General features: G+C 49.5%; 1 protein-coding gene across 2 annotated transcripts in view; it reads left to right on the forward strand.

Moving 5' to 3' along the window:
• Nucleotides 1-24,981, forward strand: part of Tubgcp3 (tubulin gamma complex associated protein 3) — a 59,491-nt gene extending 34,510 nt beyond the window's left edge. Inside the window, exons 15-22 of one of the 2 annotated variants that reach the window (XM_032918747.1) lie at nt 1,113-1,248; nt 2,130-2,198; nt 6,389-6,524; nt 13,754-13,842; nt 13,926-14,057; nt 17,200-17,340; nt 23,167-23,283; nt 23,972-24,981. In XM_032918747.1, the coding sequence (XP_032774638.1) occupies nt 1,113-1,248; nt 2,130-2,198; nt 6,389-6,524; nt 13,754-13,842; nt 13,926-14,057; nt 17,200-17,340; nt 23,167-23,283; nt 23,972-24,130 (979 nt within the window). In that variant the 3' untranslated portion in view covers nt 24,131-24,981. Of the gene's footprint in view, nt 1-1,112; nt 1,249-2,129; nt 2,199-6,388; nt 6,525-13,753; nt 13,843-13,925; nt 14,058-17,199; nt 17,341-23,166; nt 23,284-23,971 lie in introns of those variants that run through there. The other variant, XM_032918748.1, reaches the window with a different exon arrangement.
• Nucleotides 24,982-25,231: the final 250 nt, after the last annotated feature.

The following is a 25,231-nucleotide window of genomic DNA, read 5'->3' on the forward strand; positions in this document are numbered from 1 at the left end:
CCTTTGAAGGGCATCATCCTTGCTGTGTCTCAGGATTCACTTTAATAATAATTTAATAACTTAATAATAAGTTGTTCCCCTCAGAACAAATAAATGGCAGAAACCTTTACACCTTGCTGATGTTTTGGGCCTGTGACCTCGAGGTTCATCTGACTTCCCAGGATGTCCCCAGCTGTCCTGTCTCATCCAGCGGGGAGTCTGGGTGGTAGTGCCCTGGAGCAAGCCCACGAGTGTAGAGCATTTCCACACTGGAAAGGAGGGGTCCTCAGAGAGTTAAAGAGAACGCGAGCTGTTAGAGAGATGCTCTCGTAGTGCTGGCCCACAGTGGCAGTCACAGGCCTGGGTGTGCAGAGTGGACAAGTGCAGGCCGCCTAGCCAGGCGGAGCAGAGCGCAGGTCTGCTTGGCACTGGGCATCGCTCCCCGGCTACTGTCTCCCCTCCTGGTGTGTCATCTGTGGGGCACTGCTCTCTCCTCAGAGCCATCAGCCTGTCTCCTGTTGGCTGCAGGTCTATTTGAGGATGTGTGCCTGGGTGCTGGGATGACGGCGTGCTCCTGGAGCTATGATGTCATACTTAGTTGCCTAGACTTAGGGTCTTTGTAGGAATTTGTAACGATCCTGTAGTAGGCCAGCCATAATTTGAAAACTGTCACAATGCTACAGCACATATAAGTACTCTCAGCCTAAGCTGAATGAAAATTAATGTTTTTAATATTGAAGAAATGTGCTTTCTACAACCTTATTGGCAGTTAATATCATGAGCTTTTCTTAATGAAGCAGAATTGAGGTTTTTAAAAGCATGTTAATAAATTGTGAACACGGGTAAGAGAAAGAAGCATGCAGGAAGACGATAAAACACTCCAAAGCGTGGTGTGGGCGCCTCAGAGGGTCTCTCTGTTGTCTTTGCAGTGGTCATATACAAGGTCTGGAGCGGTGCTCTTAGAGCCTTCTCAGAAACCTGAATGAGACCACAGAGCAATTGCTTGGGACCATGGTGCTTTCATAACTATGTCTAACTGTTCTCCTTTTCCATTTCTGAGCTTTTACTTCTTTAATTAATTTTTTTAAAACTTTAAGTAATAGTATCTTTAATTTTGAACACCTTTTTAAAAGACCAGAACTTGTTCGGCCCGCAACAACTTTGTATCAGCATAACTTGACGGGAATTCTTGAAACTGCTGTAAGAGCCACCAATGCCCAGTTTGACAGCCCGGAGATCCTTAAGAGACTAGATGTGAGGCTGCTGGAAGTAAGTGAGGGTGCTGGGGCCTGTGAGGGTGCTGGGGGCTGTGAGGGTGCTGGGGGCGTGCTGGGGCAGTGAGGGGTGCTGGGGCGTGAGGGTGGGGGAGGCGTGAGGGTGCTGGGGGCGTGAGGGGGTGCTGGGGTGTGTGAGGGTGCTGGGTGCATGAGCGTGTTGGGGCGTGAGCGTGCTGGGGTGCATGAGCATATTGGGGGCGTGTGAGCGTGCTGGGGTGCATGAGCGTATTGGGGGTGTGTGAGCGTGCTGGGGTGCATGAGCGTATTGGGGGCGTGTGAGGGTGCTGGGGTGCATGAGCGTATTGGGGGCGTGTGAGCGTGCACATCTTTCTGAGGGGGTAGGTCCCCGTAGGTCATGGGAGCATCACGGTGCTTAGTGGCGTGAGCCACATTTAATGGTACATTGGAGGTGATGCATGCACGTGGTCAGCAGGCGGGGACTGTGTCTACTCCTCAGACCACTGGAGTCTGGGGCTGGTCTGGTAGGAGGGCTGTGTTTAGCATGAGCATGAGTCTTCACTGCCTGATCTGCCTCATCACTAAACCCAGTGGCTTTTTGTTCTTAAGTTTCTGAGCTTGATAGGAGACAGTGTGGCTCGAAGGTTGAACTTCGAGCGTGTGTCTGTACTGTTCATTCAGAACAGTGCCACTGATTCCCACATGACCACAGAGCGCCTGGGATGTGCTCCTCTACTCTCCCCTTGCTCACTCCAAGCTGGTGCCAACGGGCAGATCCCTGATCCCACAGCAGAGCGCTTCCTGGTCTTAAAGCCTGCACCTCCTGTACTCCCCTTCCTTAGAGCAGTTGGCAGGTTCCTAGGCAGTGAGTACAAAGCCTCTCCAGTATTTGTTGTTTTATTTTATTACTCTTAGGTCTCTCCTGGTGACACTGGGTGGGATGTCTTCAGCCTGGATTACCACGTCGATGGACCAATTGCCACTGTAAGGCCATTTTGTGTGGTTGTGTGCTTGTGTGCAGTGTGCTTGTGTGCAGTGTGCTTGTGTGCCGTGTGCGCAGTGTTTGGATTGCTGGGCTTTTTATTGTTTCAAATTGGCTTTCTTTTCTAAAAGCTAAGGTTCAAAGGAATTGTGATGTCAGGGTCTACCCGCTGAGTGGGTTGCATAAGCCAAGGCTGTGTTCAGAGAGTTATTAATGAGAGCGGAAACGCTCGGTGATTTTAAGAATTCTTAGAAATATCATTGTTCTGTCACAGGTTGCAGCAGGTGCTTAATAAACGCATTGTTCATTTTATGCCATTATTCCTAGACTGTAGCAAGTAATGTAGGATAATTTGAAAGGGAGCATAAAGTATATTTTAGGAGAATCGTATTTTTTCTCCTTAGGTGAGTTTGATACCTAGCATTCATCTAGGCTGATGAGCCGAGAGCTGTCCCGTAGTTGGCGCTCCTTCGCTCACTCACTGAGGAGGGCGGTTTGCTCTGCGGCACGGAGCGTCGGCTGGAGGAGCTGCCTCCACACGCCTCCAGCTCGTGTTCCCGCCCTGTAGGGTTAACTGAGACTTAGTCATTTCTGCGTCTGAAACGCTAGGGAAATAGATTACATTTCCTTTATTATTGGGGACATTTGCTAAGCATGACTGGGCTCTAAAATCCCTTCTCTAGTGGGTGTCGCAGGTGGCTTCATGACTGTCCCTTCTGTGTGATAAGTCGCGTCCCTTGGTATGATGATTCTGTGGAGGCCACATTCACAGAGTGCCACCCAAAGCTGTGTCGTAAGTCCACGGGGCCCGAGAGCTGTTCAGGAGGTTTCTTTGACTCGTGGATTCCATGTTTGACTTTGATCAGGTCAGAGCTGCTAGTTTAACTCCACAATTGCTCTTAAGTTTACCCACTACCATATTCAGTGTGGCCCTGGGCTTGTGCCGTGAGTTGCTGTTCTGTGTGGTGGACTGTGCACAGCTGTGTGCTACGTCAGCAAGTTAGGACTGATAGGTGCTTTCTTAGACTGTGGCTGTAGTATTGTATTTGTGTGCATAAAGGACACAGTAAGGCTCAGGGTACAGCTCCGTACTGGAGCACTGCCCTAGTGTGTCTGAGTGGCTCCTACGCTCCATCCCCAGGCCATTACTTATTGATGGTGTCACACACCTCACTGGCATGCCACAGTTGCACATCGTGTACTGTGGATAGCCGAAACTCAGGTTTTGAATCCATCTTTAGCAGGACTGAAGAACAACATTTTATGACATATCTGTGACAGCCCAGTCTGGCCCCCTGGTATCCATTCAGACACCAGCTGAGTTGGTTGTGTCAGCAGCCTGGTCTGCCAGATGGAGAAAAAGAAGGGGTGGTGTGGTAGCTTAGTCAGGACCAGAGTGCGGGGCGCGTTCTCCTGCATGACTTGTGCTGTTTCTGTTTGTGGGTGGTGAATTAGTTTGCCATTGCCATCCTCATGGGCTTATTATTGCAAAAGCGCATGTGTTCAAACCAGCATTAGTGGTTGTCTGTCAGGTTTAATTGTAGATGTTACTGAGGCTGGAAAGGAGGGGTAGGAAGTCGGCTAAGTGAGTTTGCTGTACAGGATTGACGACTGCAGTCCAGGTCCCCAGCTCTCATGGAGATGCTGAGTGGTTCTGGAGTCCCCTGCAGTCCCAGTGCACAGGAAGCAGAAGTGAGATCCCCAGAATGGGCGGACTGTGTGGCTGAGCAGAATTAGTGAGCTCTGGGTTCAAGGACGAGAGAGACTCTGTCTCAACAGTAGAAGGTGAAGGCATCTGCATGCACATGCAGCTATGTCCAGGCATGTACACACATGCAAGAAGGAAAACGTACACAAAAGATAAGGGAAGCCTAGTGTATAAATACAGCCTTTTCTGCTTTTCCCTTGGTTAATTTGTGTGTTACCTGTTTCCGTTCTATTCTCATTAATTGAGGTTGTCATTTTTTGAACAGAATTTAATTATAGTAGGAATATATCCTGTAGCAATCATATAATTATATCTCGTATAATAGCAGCATTAGCTTCTACTAATTCTAAGATGTAAAATGTCAGTGAGATTTTTGGGTTAGTCTAATTTGGGACATTGTGAAATTCACAACCCAGGTTGCAGAAGAACGCATTAGCTAAATGCAGCTCGTTAACTATGTGCAGTATTTCTGGTTGACCCTGCTTTTCATGAGTCTCAAGTTATTTGTGGTAAAGTCCATCCAGATTTAAGAGTGGCGAGGTCACGGAGTCTCGATTCCAGCTGCAGAAGACTGATTTGGAGGGCTTTGCTGTGTGCGTTGCCTGAGGTTGGTGAGGGAGGCTGAGAACAGGGCCGCATCAGGGCTGCTCTCCCACACTGAACAAGCTGGAGACTTTCTTGCTGTTGAGGTCTCTGCAGATGAGGAGTCTGAAGCTTACTGTATCTCTGGACTGTAGTCTCCCTTAAGTGAACTGCGTAGCCACCTGGTAAAACTGCTGTGGCTCCAGGTCAGAGCAGTAGACGTCTTCCTCTTACATAGTTAGTGCTTAAAGGACCACGGCTTCACTGAACGTTTGAAATCAATAGGACTATGGAACTTCAAAGACTACTCTACGATGTATCATGGCTATAGAGAAGAATCCCATGACTGACTGGTAACATCTGAATCAGCCATCCTTAATTCTGTAATCACAAGAGTGATAACAGTGTAGGAAGCAAGCAGTACACAGATAATCCCCTAGGATAATCCCCTTAGATTTGATTTTGGAATTACTTCAGAGCAGTTTCATTGTTTGCTTGTCTGTCTGTCAGTCTGCCTGTCTGTCTGTCTGTCTGTCATCGTCTTCATCATGCACCTTCCCAGATTTACCATTGGGTGTCAGAGGGGAGGATGCATAGGTAGTCCTTGTTACACAGATGCATGAGGTACACAGAAGAACAAGATAAGCTAAAGTGTAAGGAGCAAGGATGATTAATGCTCTGTGCTCACTGGCTGAGTTCTATGCTCACTGGGAGGTGGTGAAGTGAAAAGGTAGGGTGAGCACTTCAGGATCTTGTGGAAAGGCCTGAGGACAGACATGGGCGCAGTAAGATTTCTTGGAGATCAGAGCTCCTTCAGAATGGAATGAGCCCTTGTCCCATGGCAGAGTCAGTGCAGGCAGCTGTAACTGTCATTAGCTCTGTGTGTGTGTGTGTGTGTGTGTGTGTGTGTGTGTGTGTGTGTGTGTGTGTGTGTGTCTTCCTTCACTGTCTAGTGTGAAGGGCACTTACTTAAACTACTCATGGGTTTCCTGATGTTGAAGTATAATTGGATAGCAAGTATTTTCCTTTGAAAACTTGGCCAGCACAGGAGGGCTGACAGGAGGGCTGACAGGAGGGCTGACAGGAGGGCTGAAGACAGTCTCTATACCAGGACCCATCACCTGCTTGAGAAGCCATGTCTGTGGTACTGAGTCCATAGGCCTGTGACAGGGACCTGAGACTTGTCAGGGTGGAGTGCTGCTGTGCCTGCCTCTGCCCTTGGAGATGTTATCACTAAAGCAAGCGAGTCCTCTGCCTGTGTCTCTTACAGGTTGGGGGTTACAGTCAAGTGTTTAAGTTTAGACCGATGTGGGCTGGGTCTAAAGCCCTGGAGAGTTATGGCTGTAGGGTTGGCTCAGGGGTTAGGAAGATCACTGCACTTCCAGAGGACCTATGTTCTACTCCTAGTACTCATACAGTGGCTGACAACTGTCTGTGACTACAGTCCCAGGGGATCCACTGTCCTCTTCTGGCCTCCAAGGGGACCAGGCATGCATGTGGCACATTGGCATACATATCGGCAAATACAAAGCATAAAACAGTTTACAAAAAGAAAGCTGGGCATGGTGATGCATGCTTTAATCTTAGCACTTGGTGGGCAGAGGCAGGCGGGTCTCTGAGTTGGAGCCCAGCCTGGTCTGCATACGAGTTCCAGGACAGAGAACTGGAGGGGAAGAAGTCCCACTGAGCTGTGCTCCCACCACCTTCAGCCCTGTGTCCACCCTGAGCAGACATACCTGGCAGCTTCTGCTGTGCACCTAAGACACGAGGTGGCTGTTGTCAACTCCTTCCTTCTGTGCTGTGTGGACCAGGCTGGAACTGTGTTTGCTGATTATCGGAAGGCTAGGGCCTGGGCTAGGAGCTTCTTTGCACAAGAGCCACACCCATCTTTTGTCTTTCTAGGTGTTCACACGAGAGTGCATGAGCCACTACCTGAGAGTGTTTAATTTCCTGTGGAGGGCCAAGCGCATGGAGTACATCCTCACTGACATCCGGAAAGGACACATGTGCAATGCGAAACTCCTGAGGAACATGCCAGGTAAATTCAGAGGCCAACTGAGTCTGCATCAGACATTAAAGCCTTAAAGTAACGAGTGAACGGGCTCACGAGTGAACGGGCTCACGAGTGAACGGGCTCACGAGGGAACGGACTCACTGTTGCACTGTGAGTCTGGTTTATGAGGGCTTCTTTGTATCCTTGCCTGGACTTCATTACAAAGAGGAAATTAAGTCACACTGGATTCACAACATGAAGTTTCTTTTAAAATTGCATTTGGTTTTCACTAACGTTCATGGGTGTAGTTTGACGATGATGATGATGATCATGTGTATAGTTTAATGATGATGATGACGATGACGATGGGTGTAGTTTGATGATGATGATGAAGGTGATGAATACATGTATAAGTGCCTGAATCTGTGTATGCACTTGGTACACATGGAGGCCAGAGCAGGAATTGCATGCCCTGGAATTGGCCTTACAGATAGTTGTGAGCTGCCATGTGGGTGTTGGAAATCTAAACTGAGCCGTCTCTCTAGTCCTTAGTATAATTTTTTTCCTTAAAGTTTTTTTTATTTATTTTACATATATAAGTACACTGTCGCTGTCTTCAGACACACCAACAGAGGGCATTAGACCCCATTTCAGATGGTTGTGAGCCACCATGTGGTTGGTGGGAATTGAACTCAGGACCTCTGGAAGAACAGCCAGTGCTCTTAACTGCTGAGCCATCTCTCCAGCCCCAAGTTCAATTTTTTAATCACCAATTTTCAAAGAAGGAATGCTTTTCACTAGGTCCCTGGGTTATTCAAAATTCACTTAGTGCTTTAATTATATTCTCTTTGAGCTGTGAATTTTTCTTTTGAGCATACTCCAGTATGTGGACGTGTTTTATATTTTATAGTTTAGAATCATAGTTTAGACAGTCAAGATTTTGTTAATGTTACAATATTGAATGACTTCGATTATGAATGATTTGAGTTCGTTATGTGGAAGTTGATTACTAGAGCATTTCATAAACCTCTCTAAGGAACAACTAAGGTGAACCTGCCCTTCGATCAATAAAACAGTTGTTACAGATAACGTGGAACCGGTGTCTGAAGGAAGAGGTTCCCTCGTCGCTACTGTTTCGGCGGGTCATAGGCTAACTCTAAAATACCAAAGGTCCGGACAGCTACAGCAGACTGCAGGCAGTGGCGGCCACCCAGGCCAGCATGGCCACAGCAGAGTGGCCTTTACCTGGGTCTTACCACTCTGTGTACTCACTGACGGCTGGCTCCTTGTTGGTGGCCAAGAAGGAAGTAAGGAAATGTAGCTTTCTGCCTGTTTGACATGGTGACTGACAGCGTGGTGGGCAAACTGGTTTTCTTCAGAGCCTTCTCTCCACAGAGAAAATGGTCTCCTAGGTCCTCAAGGTCAAAGAGCACAAGGTCTTCTTGTGGAGGTGAGGCAAGACTTGTGCAGTGAGGTGTCGTGGGTCTTCCCCGCCCCCCAAGTCTGACCCTGCAGCTGTATTTCCTTCTGTCTAAACTGCCCACTTACTTGTTGAGATGAAAAGTGTCTAGACACAGGGCTTTTAGAGAAGTGCAGGAGAGTGCTAGTCCTCTGGGGTGGCTGGTGACGAAATCCACTGGGTGGTGGGTGTAGTCTGTGAGTGCAGTGCAGTCAGACTGCAGAACTCGGTGAGCTTCAGAGGTGGAAGTGACTGCAGAGTCGGCTGTGGTTTAGAGCTCTTGTTCTTCCTGAGGACCTAGGTTCACTTCCCAGCATCCAGCCCCAGAGGATTCCACACTCTCTCTGACAGCCTCTGGTACCTGACGATGCCTATGTGTATACATGCAGGAAGAACAGCTGTGCAATAATAAGAAAATAATAATAATAAAATTAATAAATTACTTTTAATGATTAAATTAATAGCAAATCATTAAATAGTAAAGATAAATCTAAAGAAATTAATAATTTGTTTGCAATAACGTGTATGAAGTACCACATGGTCCTCTCTCTCTGACCTTTCTGACTGCACTATAACGCTCGCTCTTGCTGGCTGTCTGCTGAGAGTTGTGTCTGCCCTGGAGGCACCGCTTCAGGTGCGTTGTCCGTCAGTCACATCTCCCAGGAGGCGTCGTAGAGACCTCACTGTTACATTTCTTTCCTTCCAGTGGACAATAGTCCAAGGTTGAGCAAGGGAAGTGATTGGCCCAGGATCCTGTTGCTGCATATCTGTATGTAGGGTCGACTCTCAAGCCTATTGGAAGGTGAAATCGGAAACCATAGCAGCCAAGGGTTAGCTCTCCACATTCATCTGTCGGTTTTCCTTTAACCACAGTTTATCACTTCTGAAGTAAGCATGGTTGCTCTGCCTTTACTTCTCAGGGTGTGTCTGCTGCTGCCGAGCTGCAGCCTCGGCCGTTGCCTTTGGAAAGGCAGCACAATGGCTCTAGACCATGGTGTAGGAAGGGCAGTGTGCATTACTGATGGCGGCATGGAGAGGGCGGGCGCTGAGCAGTGGCTGAGCTGCAGACTGGGGGTAGCACAGACCAGCCCTCTGGGCAGCTGTTTCCTTTGTGGCGATGTGGTGATGTATTTAGTGATGATCCTTCTCACACATCGTACAAAGGTGGTGTCGTCTAAGGAGATTTGAATCAGCTCTCTGTGCCTGCCTTGGCTCTGACAGTGTCACTGCCTTGGGTCGCTGGGATTAAACTTGCAAAGAGGTCCTCAGACCCAGTCTGAGCCCAACAGTGAGCTGTTGTCTTTGTGAGTGGCACTTGCCTGTAATTCTCACACGCCGAATGCCGTTAGGACGGGCACGAGGGTGAGGGGGGCTGAACTGCAGACATGCGGAAAAGTGCTGGCTCTTAAAGCATCTTTTAAATCCAAAGCTTTGGAAAAGAAAATGGACAGGACTTTATTTCATCACCTTAAACGAGCAGCACCACGGGAAGTGCAGGTTGTGGAGGAGATTTGGAAGCTGTGATGAAACTACTTTAAGGTATTTCTTTAAACTGAAATCTTGGGCCTTGGGTGGTAATGTGTCTCCTGCTGCAGGTTTGTCCTGCTGAACATGCCTGGGCCACGGAGCTGCTGGTTCAGCTCCCACTGAAGGTCTTTCAGTGGCCTTTAGAGGGCGGTAGACAACCAGGAATGAATCCATCTCTAGCTATGTAAGCGGAAGGGAAGGATGGTCCTTGTTTTCATTTTAGTATGAGCATTTGCTGGCATGCGTGTATGTGCACCGCGTGTGTGCTTGATGTCTTCAGAACTAGATGAGGGAGTCGGCTCCCCTGAAGTCGGCATCACTGACAGTTGTGAGCTGTCATGTGGGTGTTGAACCTGGTGAACAAGTGTGAGCTATGTCTCCAGCCCCCATAGACATTCCTAAGTTTGTGTGTAAAGCCGTGTGGTAAGCCAGTGGGGCACACTTGTGTGTTCATTGTCCCTCAGTGGGCTGTTGACCAAGACCGTTCTTCTGGGCCAGTCATGAAGCATTCTTTAAGCATGCATTTGGTACGCATTTTCAGGACGCTGGGTAGAGAGTTAAGGGATAACAGGTTATATCTCAAGGGCTAAAGGACTTTGAATCAAGTCCATGGTCCTCAGAGCCTACAGAGCTGCCACAAGGACAGCTACGAGGGTAACAGACTGCAGTCATGCCTGGGGGCCATGTTCTCGATGCAGTTTCCTTCACGGGCTGAGGGACAGGTTTTCCTAGGAAGAAAACCATGTCCATCACGTAGTGGAGACTGAAGGACGAGCACGAGTGTTGGCTCTGTCACGCAGGTCTGTGGGCGGGGTTTGAGGACTGGGGTGAATGTGCACGCATAGTTTCTCCTAGGGATCGCCCAGCCTGGAGGCTGCTGCAGAACCTCACCGTACACAAACGTGAGGTGACATACCCCAGTACACAAGGAAGTTTTAGGGTGCACTGCCGTGCTCAGGATCCCCTGGAACAGTTCCATCAAAGTGGGAGAGGCAGACTCCTTTCCAAGTCTGGCTCTTGGTGAAAACTCACAGTAGATCTGCAGAGTATTTTCTTCTGGGGGCACGGCCATGCATAATTGAGCACGGCCATGCATAACTGAGCACTGCTGTGCATAACTGAGCACTGCCATGCATAACTGAGCACTGCCGTGCGTGACTGAGCACTGCTGTGCGTGACTGAGCACTGCTATACATAACTGAGCACAGCCGTGCATAACTGAGCATTGCTGTGCATAACTGAGCACTGCCGTGCATAACTGAGTGCCTCTTGACAGAGGGTGGTAAAGTGGAAACTTCCGGTTTCTTTGGAAGTTAGTTATGTCGAATGATGTTTTGCTGGGGCACGCGGGTGAAAGGATGTTTTGCTATAGCAGACACATGAAAGGACACGTGATATTTAGAAGGAACATAAATATGACTGACAGACAATGGGGGACGGGGCTCATGCATTGGTTTGCTCTGCTCTGCCTCGCTGTTCTTCTCTAACCTACACACATGTATTGGTTCGCCTTACACTGTGCTGCTGAGCTCTGCTTGTGGTAATGTTATATAGAGAAACTGGCCGAAGAGCTTCTCGTGAGGTTCTGTGGCTTCTTACCGCTTCCTCGGTGGTCTCTGGTGGGTTGGTGAGCCTCATGGTTTCTTGTGGTTGAACTGCCCTGCTGATCCCTGGGTGGTGATCAGGCTGAGTAGGCTCTGCTGCTGCCGACCTGTGTTGGTGTTTGCTAGAGGACCGGACTGCTGATATCCTGACAACAAAGATTGCAGTCACCCCAAAGAACTATTTCTAAACAGGTCCACTTCCCCCGTATCCTAATAACCTCTGGTGGGTGGTGGGCAAGAGGGCGGGTTGAGCCCTTGTTAAAGTAGGCTGTAAAACATATGCCTATAGAGTGGCTATGTCCTCTGTGTGGGAAACAGAAGTCATTTGTATGACTAGAGATTTGGGTTAGATAGCCTAGTTTCAATGGAGAAAACCACACTGTTCTAGACCTTCAAGAGAACTGGGAAGCGTACCCTCCTTGTCAGATCATCATTGTGTGACATTTTCCTAGGGAGATGGGAACGGATGTCTGCTCACTCCAGACAGGGAACCAAGACAGACCAAAGTAACAGTTACCTTGAGTCCAGCGTAGCAAAGCAGTGAGTTTATTAGGGTTGGTACTGGTGAGAGGCTACTTGAAGGAGCACATGTGACTCAAATGTAGCTGCATCACTGAAAACCCATCCTGGCTTAGGTACCACTAACCAGAGCTTGTTCCTGGAGCCTGCACCCTGTCGACATGCAGGCCACTCAACAGGTTGGCAGGCCTCCTCCCGGCCAGTTGTTTACTGCTCCTGTAAAGATGGGCCTCCCAGCCTCCCTGGACTGTGAAAGTTTATTTGCTAACTGTCTCATGTCCCTCCTCTGTCTGCTGGGACTGTTTCTATTCAAAGAAAATTGCTGCAGATCAGCTGTATTCATTGATAGATATTCCAAGTTGTGGGGGAGACCTGTGGAGTGTGCTGCTCTTCTGAGGGTCCTGTGCTGGATGGCCACACTTCTGGTCAAAGGCGACTAATAGCCACGGGGGAATGACACCTATGGTGTGGGCACACAGCTCTCTTGAGCGGTCTGAGGACTCTGGTGTTTGCTAAGGAAGGTGTAGATACATTTCTAACAACTAAGTTGTGACTTCTGACCAGGGAAGCATGGGGACCCTGGGGCCTGTCAGTGGGGAGTCCTTGGACTGCCTGCCTCTGTACAAACCTTGTGCCCATCTGCTGCCTCACACTTCCTGGGCAGTCTCTTCACCCCAGACAGAGAAGGCTGCTGCAGAATCTCCCTGAAGTCTAGGTGGGTGAATCACTGAACTTACTGAACTTACACCCAGGAGTAAGGGCACATTCCATGTGGCTAAACAAGAAGAGTTCCTCTCCCTCCAGCGATTGGTAACCGCTTGTGTTCCTGGAGAAGGGCTGAAAACACTCAGTGCAGGTTGTAGACTGTTGTTCCCTAGGAGCTGTTGGTGGGCTTCACCTTGTGAGAGTCTGGCTAATGACAGCTGCTCTGATTGAAAATGGCACCGGCCACTCATGGCCAGAGGGTGGTTTTGCAGTGTCTGGCACCCTCATCAGGAAGCCCAGGAGAGCAGTGTCCGCCTTCTGTGTTTCCCCCTCACTTTCTAAAGGCTTGCTTCCCTGACCCCTCATCAGATTCGTTAGGGTCAGACTTGCTGCTGCCTGTCCCTGTGACTGTGCACTCATGTGCAGTCTGTGTGCACACACTGGTTTGTGTTACGCTCTGGGTACAGTCACCGAAGAATTTAAGGTTTTTGTTTGTTTGTGTTTTGTTTTAAACTTGGGGTTGTGTTTTGATCTCTCCTCTCTTGAGCAAATGTGCTCACTGCCCTAGGACAGCAGTGCCTCTTGGTCTCTGTCCCCAGAGGTGCGTCTTCTTTGATGTCATCCTCTCTCTGGGAGCCGCAGTCCCTCAGAGCCCCTCACCTGTCACCTAATAGTCACTTGTGAAGACTGACGTTATTTATCAGGGCCCAGCACTACAAGCTGGGTCACGTAAACCGTCAGATGTTCATCCTGTTAAACATTCTATAGGCCAGAGATCCACAGTGCAGCCGAAGCCAGTACTGTTCTGCTCCCTCGGGCTGCACATGCAGGGCCGCTCCCTGGGATCCCTCCCTTTTCTTCCTACTGAATTAGGGCCCACCCGAGACCCTCTTGTCTCTGAATAAATAGGGAGAAATAGCCATTCCTTGCGTGGTAGATGGACTAGTTGCAGATAACATAAAATAAGGCTTCTAGTTAGACATGGCGCTCATTTCTATATTTCAAACTTTCCTATTTAGCCGTGTGTGTGTGTGTGTGTGTGTGTGTGTGTGTGTGTGAGATATGCGTGTGTGTGTGTGCATACATATGCATGTGACAGTGAGCGAGCCCCAGAAGAGGAAGAGGACATGTGCTGTTCTCTGTCACGCTGCACCTTATTCCCTAGGCTGTCACCCAGCCAGCCCCTGAGATCTTCCCTGACCCTCCAATGCTGGAGTTATGGGCACGACCATGCTCAGGCCTTTACATGGGTACTGGGGTGTGAAGTCAAGTCCACATGCCTTCAAAGCAAGTACTCTTAGTCCAGCCCTTTCGCTAAGGCACAAGAGTGGGCGGAGAGCTTCTGGTCTCTGACATCTGGAGTAAGGCTTACTTACGGCCTTGTTAGCGGGAGGCTTGCATGCATAGGGGTCTGTACAAGCACCAGCACCCCCTTCCCTGATGACACTCATCTTTTGCAGAGTTCTCCGGGGTGCTTCACCAGTGCCACATCCTGGCCTCGGAGATGGTGCACTTCATCCATCAGATGCAGTACTACATCACCTTTGAGGTGAGTCAGCTTGCCGCCCTGCAGTGTGGTGCAGTGGTATGAGCTCAGCAGGCCCTTCCCACAGTCTCAGCTTGTCCTTCCAGGTTCTCGAGTGCTCTTGGGATGAGCTCTGGAACAGAGTGCAGCAGGCCCAGGACTTGGACCACATTATTGCGGCACACGAGGCGTTCCTGGACACCATCACATCCCGCTGTCTCCTGGACAGCAACTCCAGGGTAAGGCTCAGTCCTGCCTGCCAGGACTGAAACTGCCATTTGTCCGGGGCTGCCGCGTCAGTGATTGAGGAAGGTCTGTTAAACTGGGGTTTGAGAATCACTTCCTAGCAGAACTGGAATAAAGGTAGTGAGTGAGTGTGCTCTGACATCTGACATGGCTGTGACATCATGGCAAGCAGCAGTACACTGTTGATGGCGTGTGGAGTAGGAGAGTCATGGGAAATGCCACCCTGTGGAGCTGCGACAGGATGGACGCTGAAGGGCATCGAAACACCAGAACAGGTGGTGGCCTGTGTAAAGGGAGGCATCTAGAGCTCCGGCATCTTCCTCCTCCTTCATGCTGGGCTCTGTCCTAGGGCCGTGTGTCTCCTAGACAGGCGTTCTCACAGTGACCTACTCCTGCTTTCCTTTTCTTAGTCTAGGGATAGTGGTGTTTTAGGTAATGGCATGTGGCTGCCTGAATTTAAACAGACTGTGTGCACAGGGCTGTGAGGACCTGATAGCTCAGGGCTTTTGGCTTGGCTTCTTTTCTTGTAGAGAGCCTCTTCTAGAAAGGTGCATGTTTTTGAGTAGCAAGGCTTTCTGGAGTTCTGATTTTCTTTAAAGGTCTGGGTTGAGAGAGAACACATTCTGAGCATCAGGCAGGTAAACTGCCTCAGGTTGACTCCCTGAGAGCATTTCTCACTGTGTGAGCTGCCTGAGACACATTCCCGGTCTCTGTCTAGCTTCTGCCTACTTTACCAAGACTTCTGTTTGTCTTCTGTTCGTCTGCATTAGCCTATGCTGGGGAGAAGTGTTTGGATTAAACTTAATTATTAGAGAGTTTGTATATCAGTGTCTAGTGATTGAAGGTACGGAATTTGCTTTCTAGATGCTGAAAAGGTGGCATAGAGCGCTAATATCCTTTGAACAGAATTAGTAACTCATGAAGTGGGCATCTGAAGTCGCCTGGGTCCTGCTGTCCATTCTTACTAAGTCCACTCTCTGTGAGGTTGATAGTACGGTGGGTTTCACATCTGTTACCTGGCACCCATGTTTGTTATGAAGGTGAGGACATCAGTATGGTGGTGAGCACATAATGGTCCCACAGGTCCTGGCCATTCTCTGTGCCAAAGACATGAAGCACCCATACATGGTCAAAGTCAGCGCTCAGGCAGATGCCAGCCTCTTGCTGTGACTCCAGGATTCTCCTGTCTTCAGAGGCACAGTGTAAACTTGTGGGAATTAAATTATATGATACCATGGTAACCAACTCATAAATGTAGCAGCTTCTCTTTTCAAGCTGCACAAGTCACATTTTATGTCATTTTGCATAGGAAGCAGGTGTGAAAGTCACCAGGTGTATTGCTTTTCAGAAAATGTTGGAATTCTAAGAACTGCACCCACACTGGCCCACTGTACCCTACGGCTCTGCTAACCTGCGGGGCTGAGCTCATACACGATTGGGCAGTGTCTGTGTGAGCCAAGGTGGTCATCCTAGTTCTTGAGTTTGTAGAACAGCTGTGGGTGTGAGCAAAGTCCATGTCCCAGCCAGCTGCACTGAAGGAGCTCTGCCCTAGACTCCATTAGCCTTGAGGTTGTGCCTTATGGCTGTGTAGTAACCCAACTGGGTGTCGTTTGCTTGCTTTAGAAACAGGGTCTGAGAGTGGCCTGGGCCCTGTGATCTTCCTGCCTTGGCCTCCATTGGGTCGAGATTATAGGTATGAGCCACGCAACTGGCTCTGGACTGTTTTGTCATTATTTGTTCCTAGGACAGAAGTCTAGTATAGAAAACAAGGCAATCTGTTTTGGACGTATTAATTTTAAATATGGTATTTTCATATTTTCATATTGTGAGAAAAATCAGTTGTCATGATCCAGTTGCAGATACCCTTTTGATTGTGCAACATTGAGGAGAAAACCTGTGCAGCACAGTATAAAGGGCAGCTCAGAGTGTGCAGTTCAGGCCCTTGGAGCAGACGAAGAAGCCCACAGCGTATACTCCACTTAAATGAAGTATCAGTTAGTGACCTTGGGGTAACGCAGTGTTCTAGACAGAGAACAGGACACTTGCTTGAGCCTGCATTCAGCACGATCCACATGGCTTGTGTCATGCAGTGGCATCACCTGATCAGGCCCTCTATCTCCCTGCATTACTGTGCAGGCTGAAGGCCCTGTTTCACACAAGTGCATTGCAGTAAATGAGAACTGTGCACTGGTCACTTTGCAGTACCTGTGTTCTTAGGTTATCATGCTCTCAGAGTTGCGGTCTCACTTGGGTACACAGGTAGCTCAGCTGTCATTGGTGTTGCCTGACATCTCAACAGACAGGGCACTCTTGTGGCCTAGAGGTGGGTGCTAGGAATAGCTCATTAACTGGAGTGTGGGATATCCTTCTCTCTAGGACTAGGCTGGCTAGAGAGAAGTGTGGTGCTTTGAATGAGGATGGCTTATGTGCTCAAAGACTTGGTCCCCAGTTAGTAGAACTGTTTGGGAAAGATTAGGAGGTGTGGCCTTGTTGAAGGAGGTATGTCACTGGGAGTGCCTTTCAATGTTTCAAAAAGCTCATGCCAGGCCCAGTGTCCCCCACTCCGCTTGCTGCTTGGCATCAGGATGTAACGCTCTCAGGTACTGCTCCAGTGCCATGCCTGCCTGCTTCCTACCATGTTAGTCACAGACTAACCCTCTGAAACTGTAAACAAACCCCAATTAAACTCCTCATGAGCTGTCCTGATCATGGTGTCTCCACACAGCAACAGAACAGTGTCAGACACAAAGCAAGGACTAGGAGGAACTTGTCCATTTTTGTGTTGCTGTGAGGCTCTGGAGATGTGTACACAAGTCTAGGCACACATGTGGTATTAGTATGTCTATGTCCTCAGTTCACACTCTGTGCAGTAGATGTTACTTTAGAGTGGTCCACTCTCGAGAGTCAGAATTCAGTTCTGTGAGCGTCGAGAGCCACCTGTGAACGGCATCAGCTGCCTTGTTAGGGTGGAGGCCTCATGGCCCAGTGCTTCCACTCTTCCACCACTCTTCCAGCATGGCTATACTGGGGATGTGTCTCCCCGAGTGTTAGAGGAGACAGCCCCAAAGCACATGTGTATTTAAGCAGAGACTCCTTGCTAGCATCTGAGGCTCACTTAAAATGCTGGTTTTTCAGGTGCTTTTAAACCAACTGAGAGCTGTGTTTGATCAAATCATTGAACTTCAGAACGCCCAAGACACAATGTACAGAGCTGCTCTGGAGGAGCTGCAGAGGCGGCTGCAATTTGAAGAGAAGAAGAAACAGCGTGAAACTGAGGTAGGTTTTTAACTCATGCTTTCTCATGGCTGGCCAGTCACCGCGAGCGGTGGCAGTAGCTTTTCTGCTGAGGCAGCATGCGGTCCACTGTGTCTACTGAAGTTCTGCGTGCTGTCAGTGAGTGCTCCCCTCACTGCTGTCGTCAAGCTTCAGAATACCAACAAAGGTGGTGCCCCAGTGTCTACTGCAGCCTCCAGTCAGCCTGCTGCTCTGTCACTTACCTGAAGCTGAGGGACCCTGACTTGTTTACTGGCTCACACATGAGCTATGTTTCCGTAGAACGTTTCTGTGTGTTCCCAGTGACCTGGAATTGATGGGGGTTCTTGTTCTTGCTAGCCAGGGCCTCTGCTCTCTCTGGGCTCTCTCGTCTCTGCTCTCTCTGGGTCTCTGCTCTCTCTGGGCCTCTGCTCTCTCTGGGCCTCTGCTCTCTCTGGGCCTCTGCTCTCTCTGGGCCTCTGCTCTCTCTGGGCCTCTCTCTCTCTGGTCTCTCTCTCTCTCTCTCAGGTCCTCTTTGGGCCTCTGCTCTCTCTGGGTCTCTGCTCGCTCTGGGTCTCTGTTCTCTCTCTCTGGGCCTCTGCTCTCTCTGGGCCTCTGCTCTCTCTGGGCCTCTGCTCTCTCTGGGCCTCTGCTCTCTCTGGGTCTCTGCTCTGGGCCTCTGCTCTCTCTGGGTCTCTGCTCTCTCTGGGTCTCTGCTCTCTCTGGGTCTCTGCCTCTCTCTCTGGGTCTCTGCTCGCTCTGGGTGCTCTCTCTCTCTGGGTCTCTGCTCTCTCTGGGTCTCTGCTCTCTCTCTGTCTCTGCTCTCTCTCTCTGGGTTCTCTGCTCTCTCTGGGTCTCTGCTCTCTCTGGGTCTCTGCTCTCTCTGGGCGCCTGCTCTCTCTGGGTCTCTGCTCTCTCTCTCCGGGTCTCTGCTCTCTCTGGGTCTCTGCTCTCTCTGGGCCTCTGCTCTCTCTGGGCACCTGCTCTCTCTGGGTCTCTGCTCTCTCTGGGTCTCTGCTCTCTCTCTCTGGGTCTCTGCTCTCTCTGGGCCTCTGCTCTCTCTGGGTCTCTGCTCTCTCTGGGCACCTGCTCTCTCTGGGTCTCTGCTCTCTCTGGGTCTCTGCTCTCTCTGGGTCTCTGCTCTCTCTCTCTGGACGCCTGCTCTTGGGGTAGTGGAAGGCAAGTTGTGTGGTTGGCACAGTCAGGTTGGTTTTACTTTTGAGCATTGTCGCAGTAACAGTGCCCATGTGAGCAGCCGTGTCTAGCAGCCACATCACAGGCGCCAGAACGTGACGTTTGGAAGCAGAAGTGTGTCTCCTTTTGGTGCTGCTGGTATAGCTCTTGACTGCAGAGGTTTGTGAGTAACCCTAAGGAGCCATGGGGTTCCACACACATGAGCTCCTGATCCATGCCCAGCCTGTGTGTGACTAACAAACCCAGGATTCTGCCCTAGCTATCATTTACGTCTCTATGGTGACAGTTTTTATCGGTGGTATGACTTGTAATCATGATACTCAGTGTGACCTCACTGTCACCCTTCTAGAAAGTTCTTACTGTATATTATAACCTACTGAAACCAACCTTTAGAGTCTGTTGTTCTAGGCAGACAGTGGTGGTGTGCACACCTTTAACCCCAGCACTCAGGAAGCAGAGGCAGGTAGAGCTCCCAGTCTGAGGGCAGCCTGGTCCACACAGTGAGTTCCAGGTCAGCCAGAGGTATATAGTGAGACCCTGTCCTAAAAGAACCAACCAACCAAACAAACAAACAAACAAACAAACACGATTTGCCGCTGTGATACTAGCATGGTGGCTAGTTGTGTGCACAGTGGTGTCTCACCTGATGTCAGCGGTCAGCACAGAAGGGACACAGCCACACACCAAGTGCAGGTCATCCGCTGTGTTTCATTCGGAGACGCGTGGTTGCCTGGGAGAGCTATAAAGCTGAAACCACCTGCAAAACTTAAATTCAAAAGGTGAAATAGTGTGCAGCAGTCATTCAGGTGTGGGTCCACTGAGCCTGTGAGAGGCGGAGCTGGCTCCCGGCAGGGCTTCAGCATCCTGAGTGCCTCGCACGGGGGCTGGGTTCCGCACTCTGTCATGCTGCTGTTGGCGGGGCAGTCCCAGAGGCCTTCCTTCTGCAATTCATGGCTCTTCTTCACTCTCTTCCCACGTTTCTTCTCAAAACCTTCAGTTATTATGATATTTCCAATTCAAATTTAGGATTGAAGGGCTTTTACTTCTTTTAGTTTAAAAAATACATTTTATACGTTGACACTCCGGGTTTTAGCATTAGCATACTTAGTTCCTGCTGCCTTTCACGCCCACACTTCTGTACACGCCCCTGTTAGTAGACTCAGGAAGCAGCACCAGCTGCGTGATTGAAATCCAGTGACTAGTATTACTTTGCTGAGAAGCTACTCTGCCAGGTGAGTGTGCTCAGAGTCCACATAACCCTGTCCTGTGTAGTGGTGATTCTGCAGCGTTATCCTGTCGTCATTTCTGTTGCTCTCTGTGTAGCAGAACATGAATGTGAAACTCCAAGACTTTTACTACTTGAAGTACCAAATGGAAACAGGTTACAGAATGTTCAAAGTTATCCAAGAATACAGAACTCTTTGATTGGTCTAATAATTGTCATAACCCACATTTGCAAAATAAAGGAGAAAAGTTAATCAATTCCAAGTAAACCCGATTAAAGAGCTGTATGGCAGGTCTGCTCATCCTGAAGAGCTGAGAGCAAGATGAGAGCGAGAGTGGGAACTGCTGGTCCCGCCAGTGTATGCATGGGGGGGAAGCGGGACAGAGAAAACAGATTTTTTTTGCAAAAGTTGGTTGTGGGTAAAATTTAAAATAACCTTGAGGTGAATTATTGGAATGTAAAAGTGAGTTTGTTCGGGTATCTGTAAATCAAATATGCAACAGTCTGTTTTCTTTGTATCAGTAGCAGTTGGGATGAAAGTTTAAAAGAAATGCCACTAAAAACCAATGTAGCCTGCACATCCGATAAGAAACGCAAATGGCTGCTTCCAGCAGGGCCTGGGCCCATCCCGCTGTAGTCCTGGTGCTCTTCAGTTTCCTTTCCAATTGTGGACCAAAATACTTTGATGAAAGTAACTCAGGGAAGGGGTTAGCTTCAGCTCACAGGGCCAGCTTCCTTTCTCAGCGGTGAAGTCACAGTGGTAGAAGCTTGAGGGAGCAAAGAGCGTGTGTGTCCCAGGGCTCAGTGCATGGTTTCCTGTGCATCAGCCCAGCAAATAGAGGGTGCTGTTGACAGCCAGGGGAGCCCTTCCACCTCACTGAATGAAAACCCCTCACAGGCTTGCCTGTAGACCAGCCAAGTCTAGGCGGTCTTCACTGACACCCAGGCGATCACACAGTTTGTCAATTTGATAACTAGAACGACTCATTACAACTCCCTGCTTTGTCCACCCGACACATGGACACATTACTTTAAGCCACACCTTTCTGTCATAGTTGGAGTCACTATTGCTGTGACCAGAAGCAACTTGGAGGCTCATTTGGCTTACACTACCACATCACTGTGTCACCAAAGGAACTCAGGGCAAGAGCCAGGAGGCAGGAGCTGGCGCAGAGGCCATGGAGGGTGCCGCTTACAGGAGTACTTCTCATGGCTTGCTCAGCCTGCTTTCTTGTAGAACTCAGCACCACCAGCCCAGGGATGGAACCATCCGCAATGGGCTGGGCCCTCTCCCGTCAATTGCTAACAGAAAATGCACCACGGGCTTGACTACAGCACTGTCTTATGGAGGCATCTTCTCAGTTGAGGTTCCCTTCTCTCAGATCACAAGCGCTTGTGCCAATTTGACATAAAATTAACCAGCACACCATTTACCCCTTCTCCCCAAAATCTTATGTTATTCTCATAACGTAAAATACAGTTCAATTTAAGTTTCTATAGTTTTCCAATGTTTTAGAGGTTCAGAGACTGAACTGTGAACTCCTATAGGATCAAAATGAACTTGCACACTTCTAGCATATAATGCACAGATTAAACAGATTAAATGAACTTGCACACTTCTGGCATACAATGCACAGACTGAACATCCAGCTCTAAAGTGAAACAGTCAAGGGCACAGCGAGGATAATCACCCAAATCCCCATCCAATGTGGCCAAACCAAACCCTGCTGTTCCATGTCCCGCATTGGGCTCATGGTGAAACCCTGCCGTCCCATGTCCAGCATTGGGCTCATGGTGAAACCCTGCCGTCCCATGTCCAGCATTGGGCTCATGGTGAAACCCTGCCGTCCCATGTCCAGCATTGGGCTCATGGTGAAACCCTGCCGTCCCATGTCCAGCATTGGGCTCATGGTGAAACCCTGCCGTCCTGTCCAGCATTGGGCTCATGGTGAAACTGCCTGGGCTCCAGAGGGTTCAGACAGCCCCACTTCAGCCCTGAGCTTCTCTGGCACATGTCCTGTGATCCTGGCATCCCCAACACTTTTAGGTCTCTACCACAGCTTAAGCTTCTCTCTGGGGACCTCGACACTGCATACGGTGCCTGACCCCAGCTGCTCTCCACCACTCCTTCCTTCTTGTGTCTTTCACACTTTCAAGACCAACAGCACACAGACAGAGCCACCATTTATAGGTGCAGCCTTGCCACCATGCACCACAGCTCTCTGAGCTTGTGTGTGCTGACCGTGAGAAGACATTTTCCTGAAGTCCCAGTGCAGATGTCCAGGTTTCTCATGGTGTTGATCCCTGTAGCTGCTCTGTTGTCTGCACTTCCTTGTCAAAGACTTGAAGCTTGTCCATACACTTTTCTAACGAATAGTTCATTATCTTCAATTCGGCTTCAGTCAAGATCTCAAGGTGGTGGCAAAATGAAGCCAGATTCTTACGGAAATATCATAGGATTGTCCCTGGCCCATGTCCACACAGTCCTTGTTCTTGGAGGCCTCAGCAGCCAGGCCTGGGTTGTGGAGGGAGTGGGTAAACAAGCTGTGAACTGGTCTAAGGCCTAGTAAGAGGTGAAAGTGCGCGTGTAAGAAAGTGGGAAGGACTAGCATGTCAGTTCCCTAAGTGCATGGAGGTACAGTGCTGTCTGTGAGGGACACGGGTGGTCTACGGGTGCCCAGAGTGGGCTGCAGGAAGCTGTGCTATGGGGATGCGAGCTGCTGAAAGTACAGTTGGCCCTGCTGGGGACCCTCCCGTGAGGCCACAGCTCCAACAGGGCCACGCCAGACTGTGAAGCACCTGAGGAGGCCAGTGAGACTCAGAAAGAACAAGTCTGAGTTCTGAATACCAATGGGCAACTCATATAGCGTGCAAGTAAGAGGCCCTAGCAAAAGGAACAGGTTCCCAAGACCAGAGTGTATGCCAGGAATGCCAAGGTTCAGATCTTGAACCTAGTAAATGGCATTTGCTGTGTTCACAGATGAAAAGAGAACTTGGTAACTCCCATACAGGCTGGCTGAACCACTCACTGAACATTCTTTTTGAGGGGAGGGGCAAAGGGCGTTAAGATATGGTCTCACTGTAGATAGTCCAGTCTGGCCTCATCTTAACCATTCTCGTGCCTCCGATGGGATTGTGGGTGTGGGCTACATGCATGTCTGACTGAAAATGGCCTTTTAGAAGGAGAGTAGGTGTATGTCTCAGAAACAACAAGTGAGGTCCAGTAAGATTGTCTGGTGTTACTACGATAGTCAGGCTGCCAGCACTCAGAACTGACAAGTCCCTCTGTGCCCATTGAATAAGGGCATGTGGGGGGACACGGGGCCCTCTGTACCACGATGCATGAAGCCACAAAGATAAGATCTCACAGTGACATTGTGCTGAAGCAAGGAGGCATCCAACAGTTAAACTTGCTGCTTCCAATCAACCAGGGCCAGTGGGGAGTGACTGCGGCAGAGGAAGAGGAAGAGAACAAGAGGATCCGAGAATTCCAGGACTCCATACCAAAAATGTGTTCCCAGTTGCGAATACTGACGCACTTCTACCAGGTGAGTAAGTGTGAGGCGTGTGTCGTCTCCTGGGACCAGTGCTTGTGTCCAGAGGTTGGGGATGTGCAGCACTAGGGATGGAGTTCCTGGGGGGCGGTGCCCTTGTGCTGGGCTCTCCTCGGGGCAGCCGTGCAGCTGGGATGAGAGAGCCTCGATGGGAGATAGGCACTGGGGACCTGTGACGTATGCTCTTCAGAGCACCGTTGCCTGGATGGTGCAGGCAGTGTGTGGGCAGTGAGAGATCGGAGCCATGAGTACTTTACTAAATCACGATCTGTCAGAACTTATGTCTTACAGGAAGGCTGCTTTTCACAGTGGCCTGGAGTCTGCCCCCCCACTAGATGATGGCTGAGCACACATTAGTCAGCCAGTGAGATGAACGAGATTAGCAGGGGAGCCCTGAGATTTCTGTTCACCACAGAGGAGGGTGCTTAGCATCCGTGACTGCTTAATCCTTAATCCTGTAGTGTGCGAGTGCAGAGGAAGTCAGGTGGTCAGTCACTTTGACACGGAATGTGTGCACCGCTTACCTCTCTGTGCAGACGGCATCCGAGAAGAGCAACACAGGCTCTGTGAACCCCTGGGCTCCATGCTCATTCCTGCTGGAGGCCTGTTGGTACAGTGTGTCTTGAGGGGCTATGTGTGGGTGGGCAGTGTTCTGACTGACTTCCCTGTGCTTCCATCCCAGGGTGTGGTACAGCAGTTTCTGGTGTTGCTCACAACCAGCTCTGATGAAAGTCTCCAGTTTCTCAGCTTCAGATTGGACTTCAATGAACATTACAAAGCCAGAGAACCCAGGCTGCGGGTTTCTCTGGGCAGTCGGGGGCGGCGCAGTTCCCACACGTGAGGCTGGCTCGGGCTAGTAGATGCTTACTCAAGCCGGGACCCTCAGGCTGGTGCGAGCTGCAGGAGCCTCCTGTCTGCACACAGGCCACAGTGTTCAGCACCATGCCCGCTGGAAGAAGTCTTGTTATCCACTGGACTTGCGTGTCTGTAACACCACCGAGTTCAACAGACCACTTACCTACCATGTAGTCTTCGTAGTCGAAAGACGCTGTGATTTGTTGGAACATCTTACTTCCACCACGTAATTTATATTTGTCAGTTAAAAACAACAACAACAACAACAAACTGTTTCTTGCCACAAAAAGCTAGGTCAGTGGTGTGTTCATAAACTAAGGTAATGTCACCGCTATTCTTTCTCATTCTGTAGAGACAGTTTTTGTTATCATGACACTAAATGAAACATGTCTCTGAGAAATACACAGGCTGTTTACCTGGCTTCAGTGTTTAGAACACTGCGTGAGGACACCCACCCACGCGTCGCCCCCACTGTTGTCACTCCCTCCCAGAGTTTACACTTTTATATTTACTTTACCCTTCGGATCACACGTAAACATTTCAGAGCGGGAGCCCTGTGGAGGGAGGTTTCCTCGATCGCCCAGCCACAGGCCACCAGCTGAGTGGGTGTGAACCAGGCAAAGTTCTGATGAGTGTTAGGAAGAAGTCAGCTTGGATATTGAAGGTTTCCTTCTCCTGGCCTATTTTTTCATTGTAAATATTTATATACTACTGACCAGATGATGGAGGGAACTGTTTTTTTTTTTGTAAAAATGTCTTATCCAGTCACATAATTATGCCTTTTTTATGTTGCATAAGTGATAACTTAGAGAATTAAAAACCATTATCTTTCAGGTGTTTCACGTGGTTTATGAGTAGTCTGGAAAAACTGTCTACTTGCTGGGCTTGTGGATGGGAAGTGATGGAGTTTGATCGACTGTACTACAGTGGGGAGTGGTTTATAACTTGTGAAACTCGTATATCACTTGGAATGTCGATGGAGCACAAGCAGTCGTTACTGCACACTGGTCCCTTCCACCAGCTGACTGCACGCCCAGCTCTGTGTAAAGTTCCAGGGCACTGGGAAGTCTTGGTATTCCAGTAGTGA

Source organism: Rattus rattus, chromosome 13 (genome assembly GCF_011064425.1).
Source record: "Rattus rattus isolate New Zealand chromosome 13, Rrattus_CSIRO_v1, whole genome shotgun sequence".
NCBI lineage: Eukaryota > Metazoa > Chordata > Mammalia > Rodentia > Muridae > Rattus > Rattus rattus.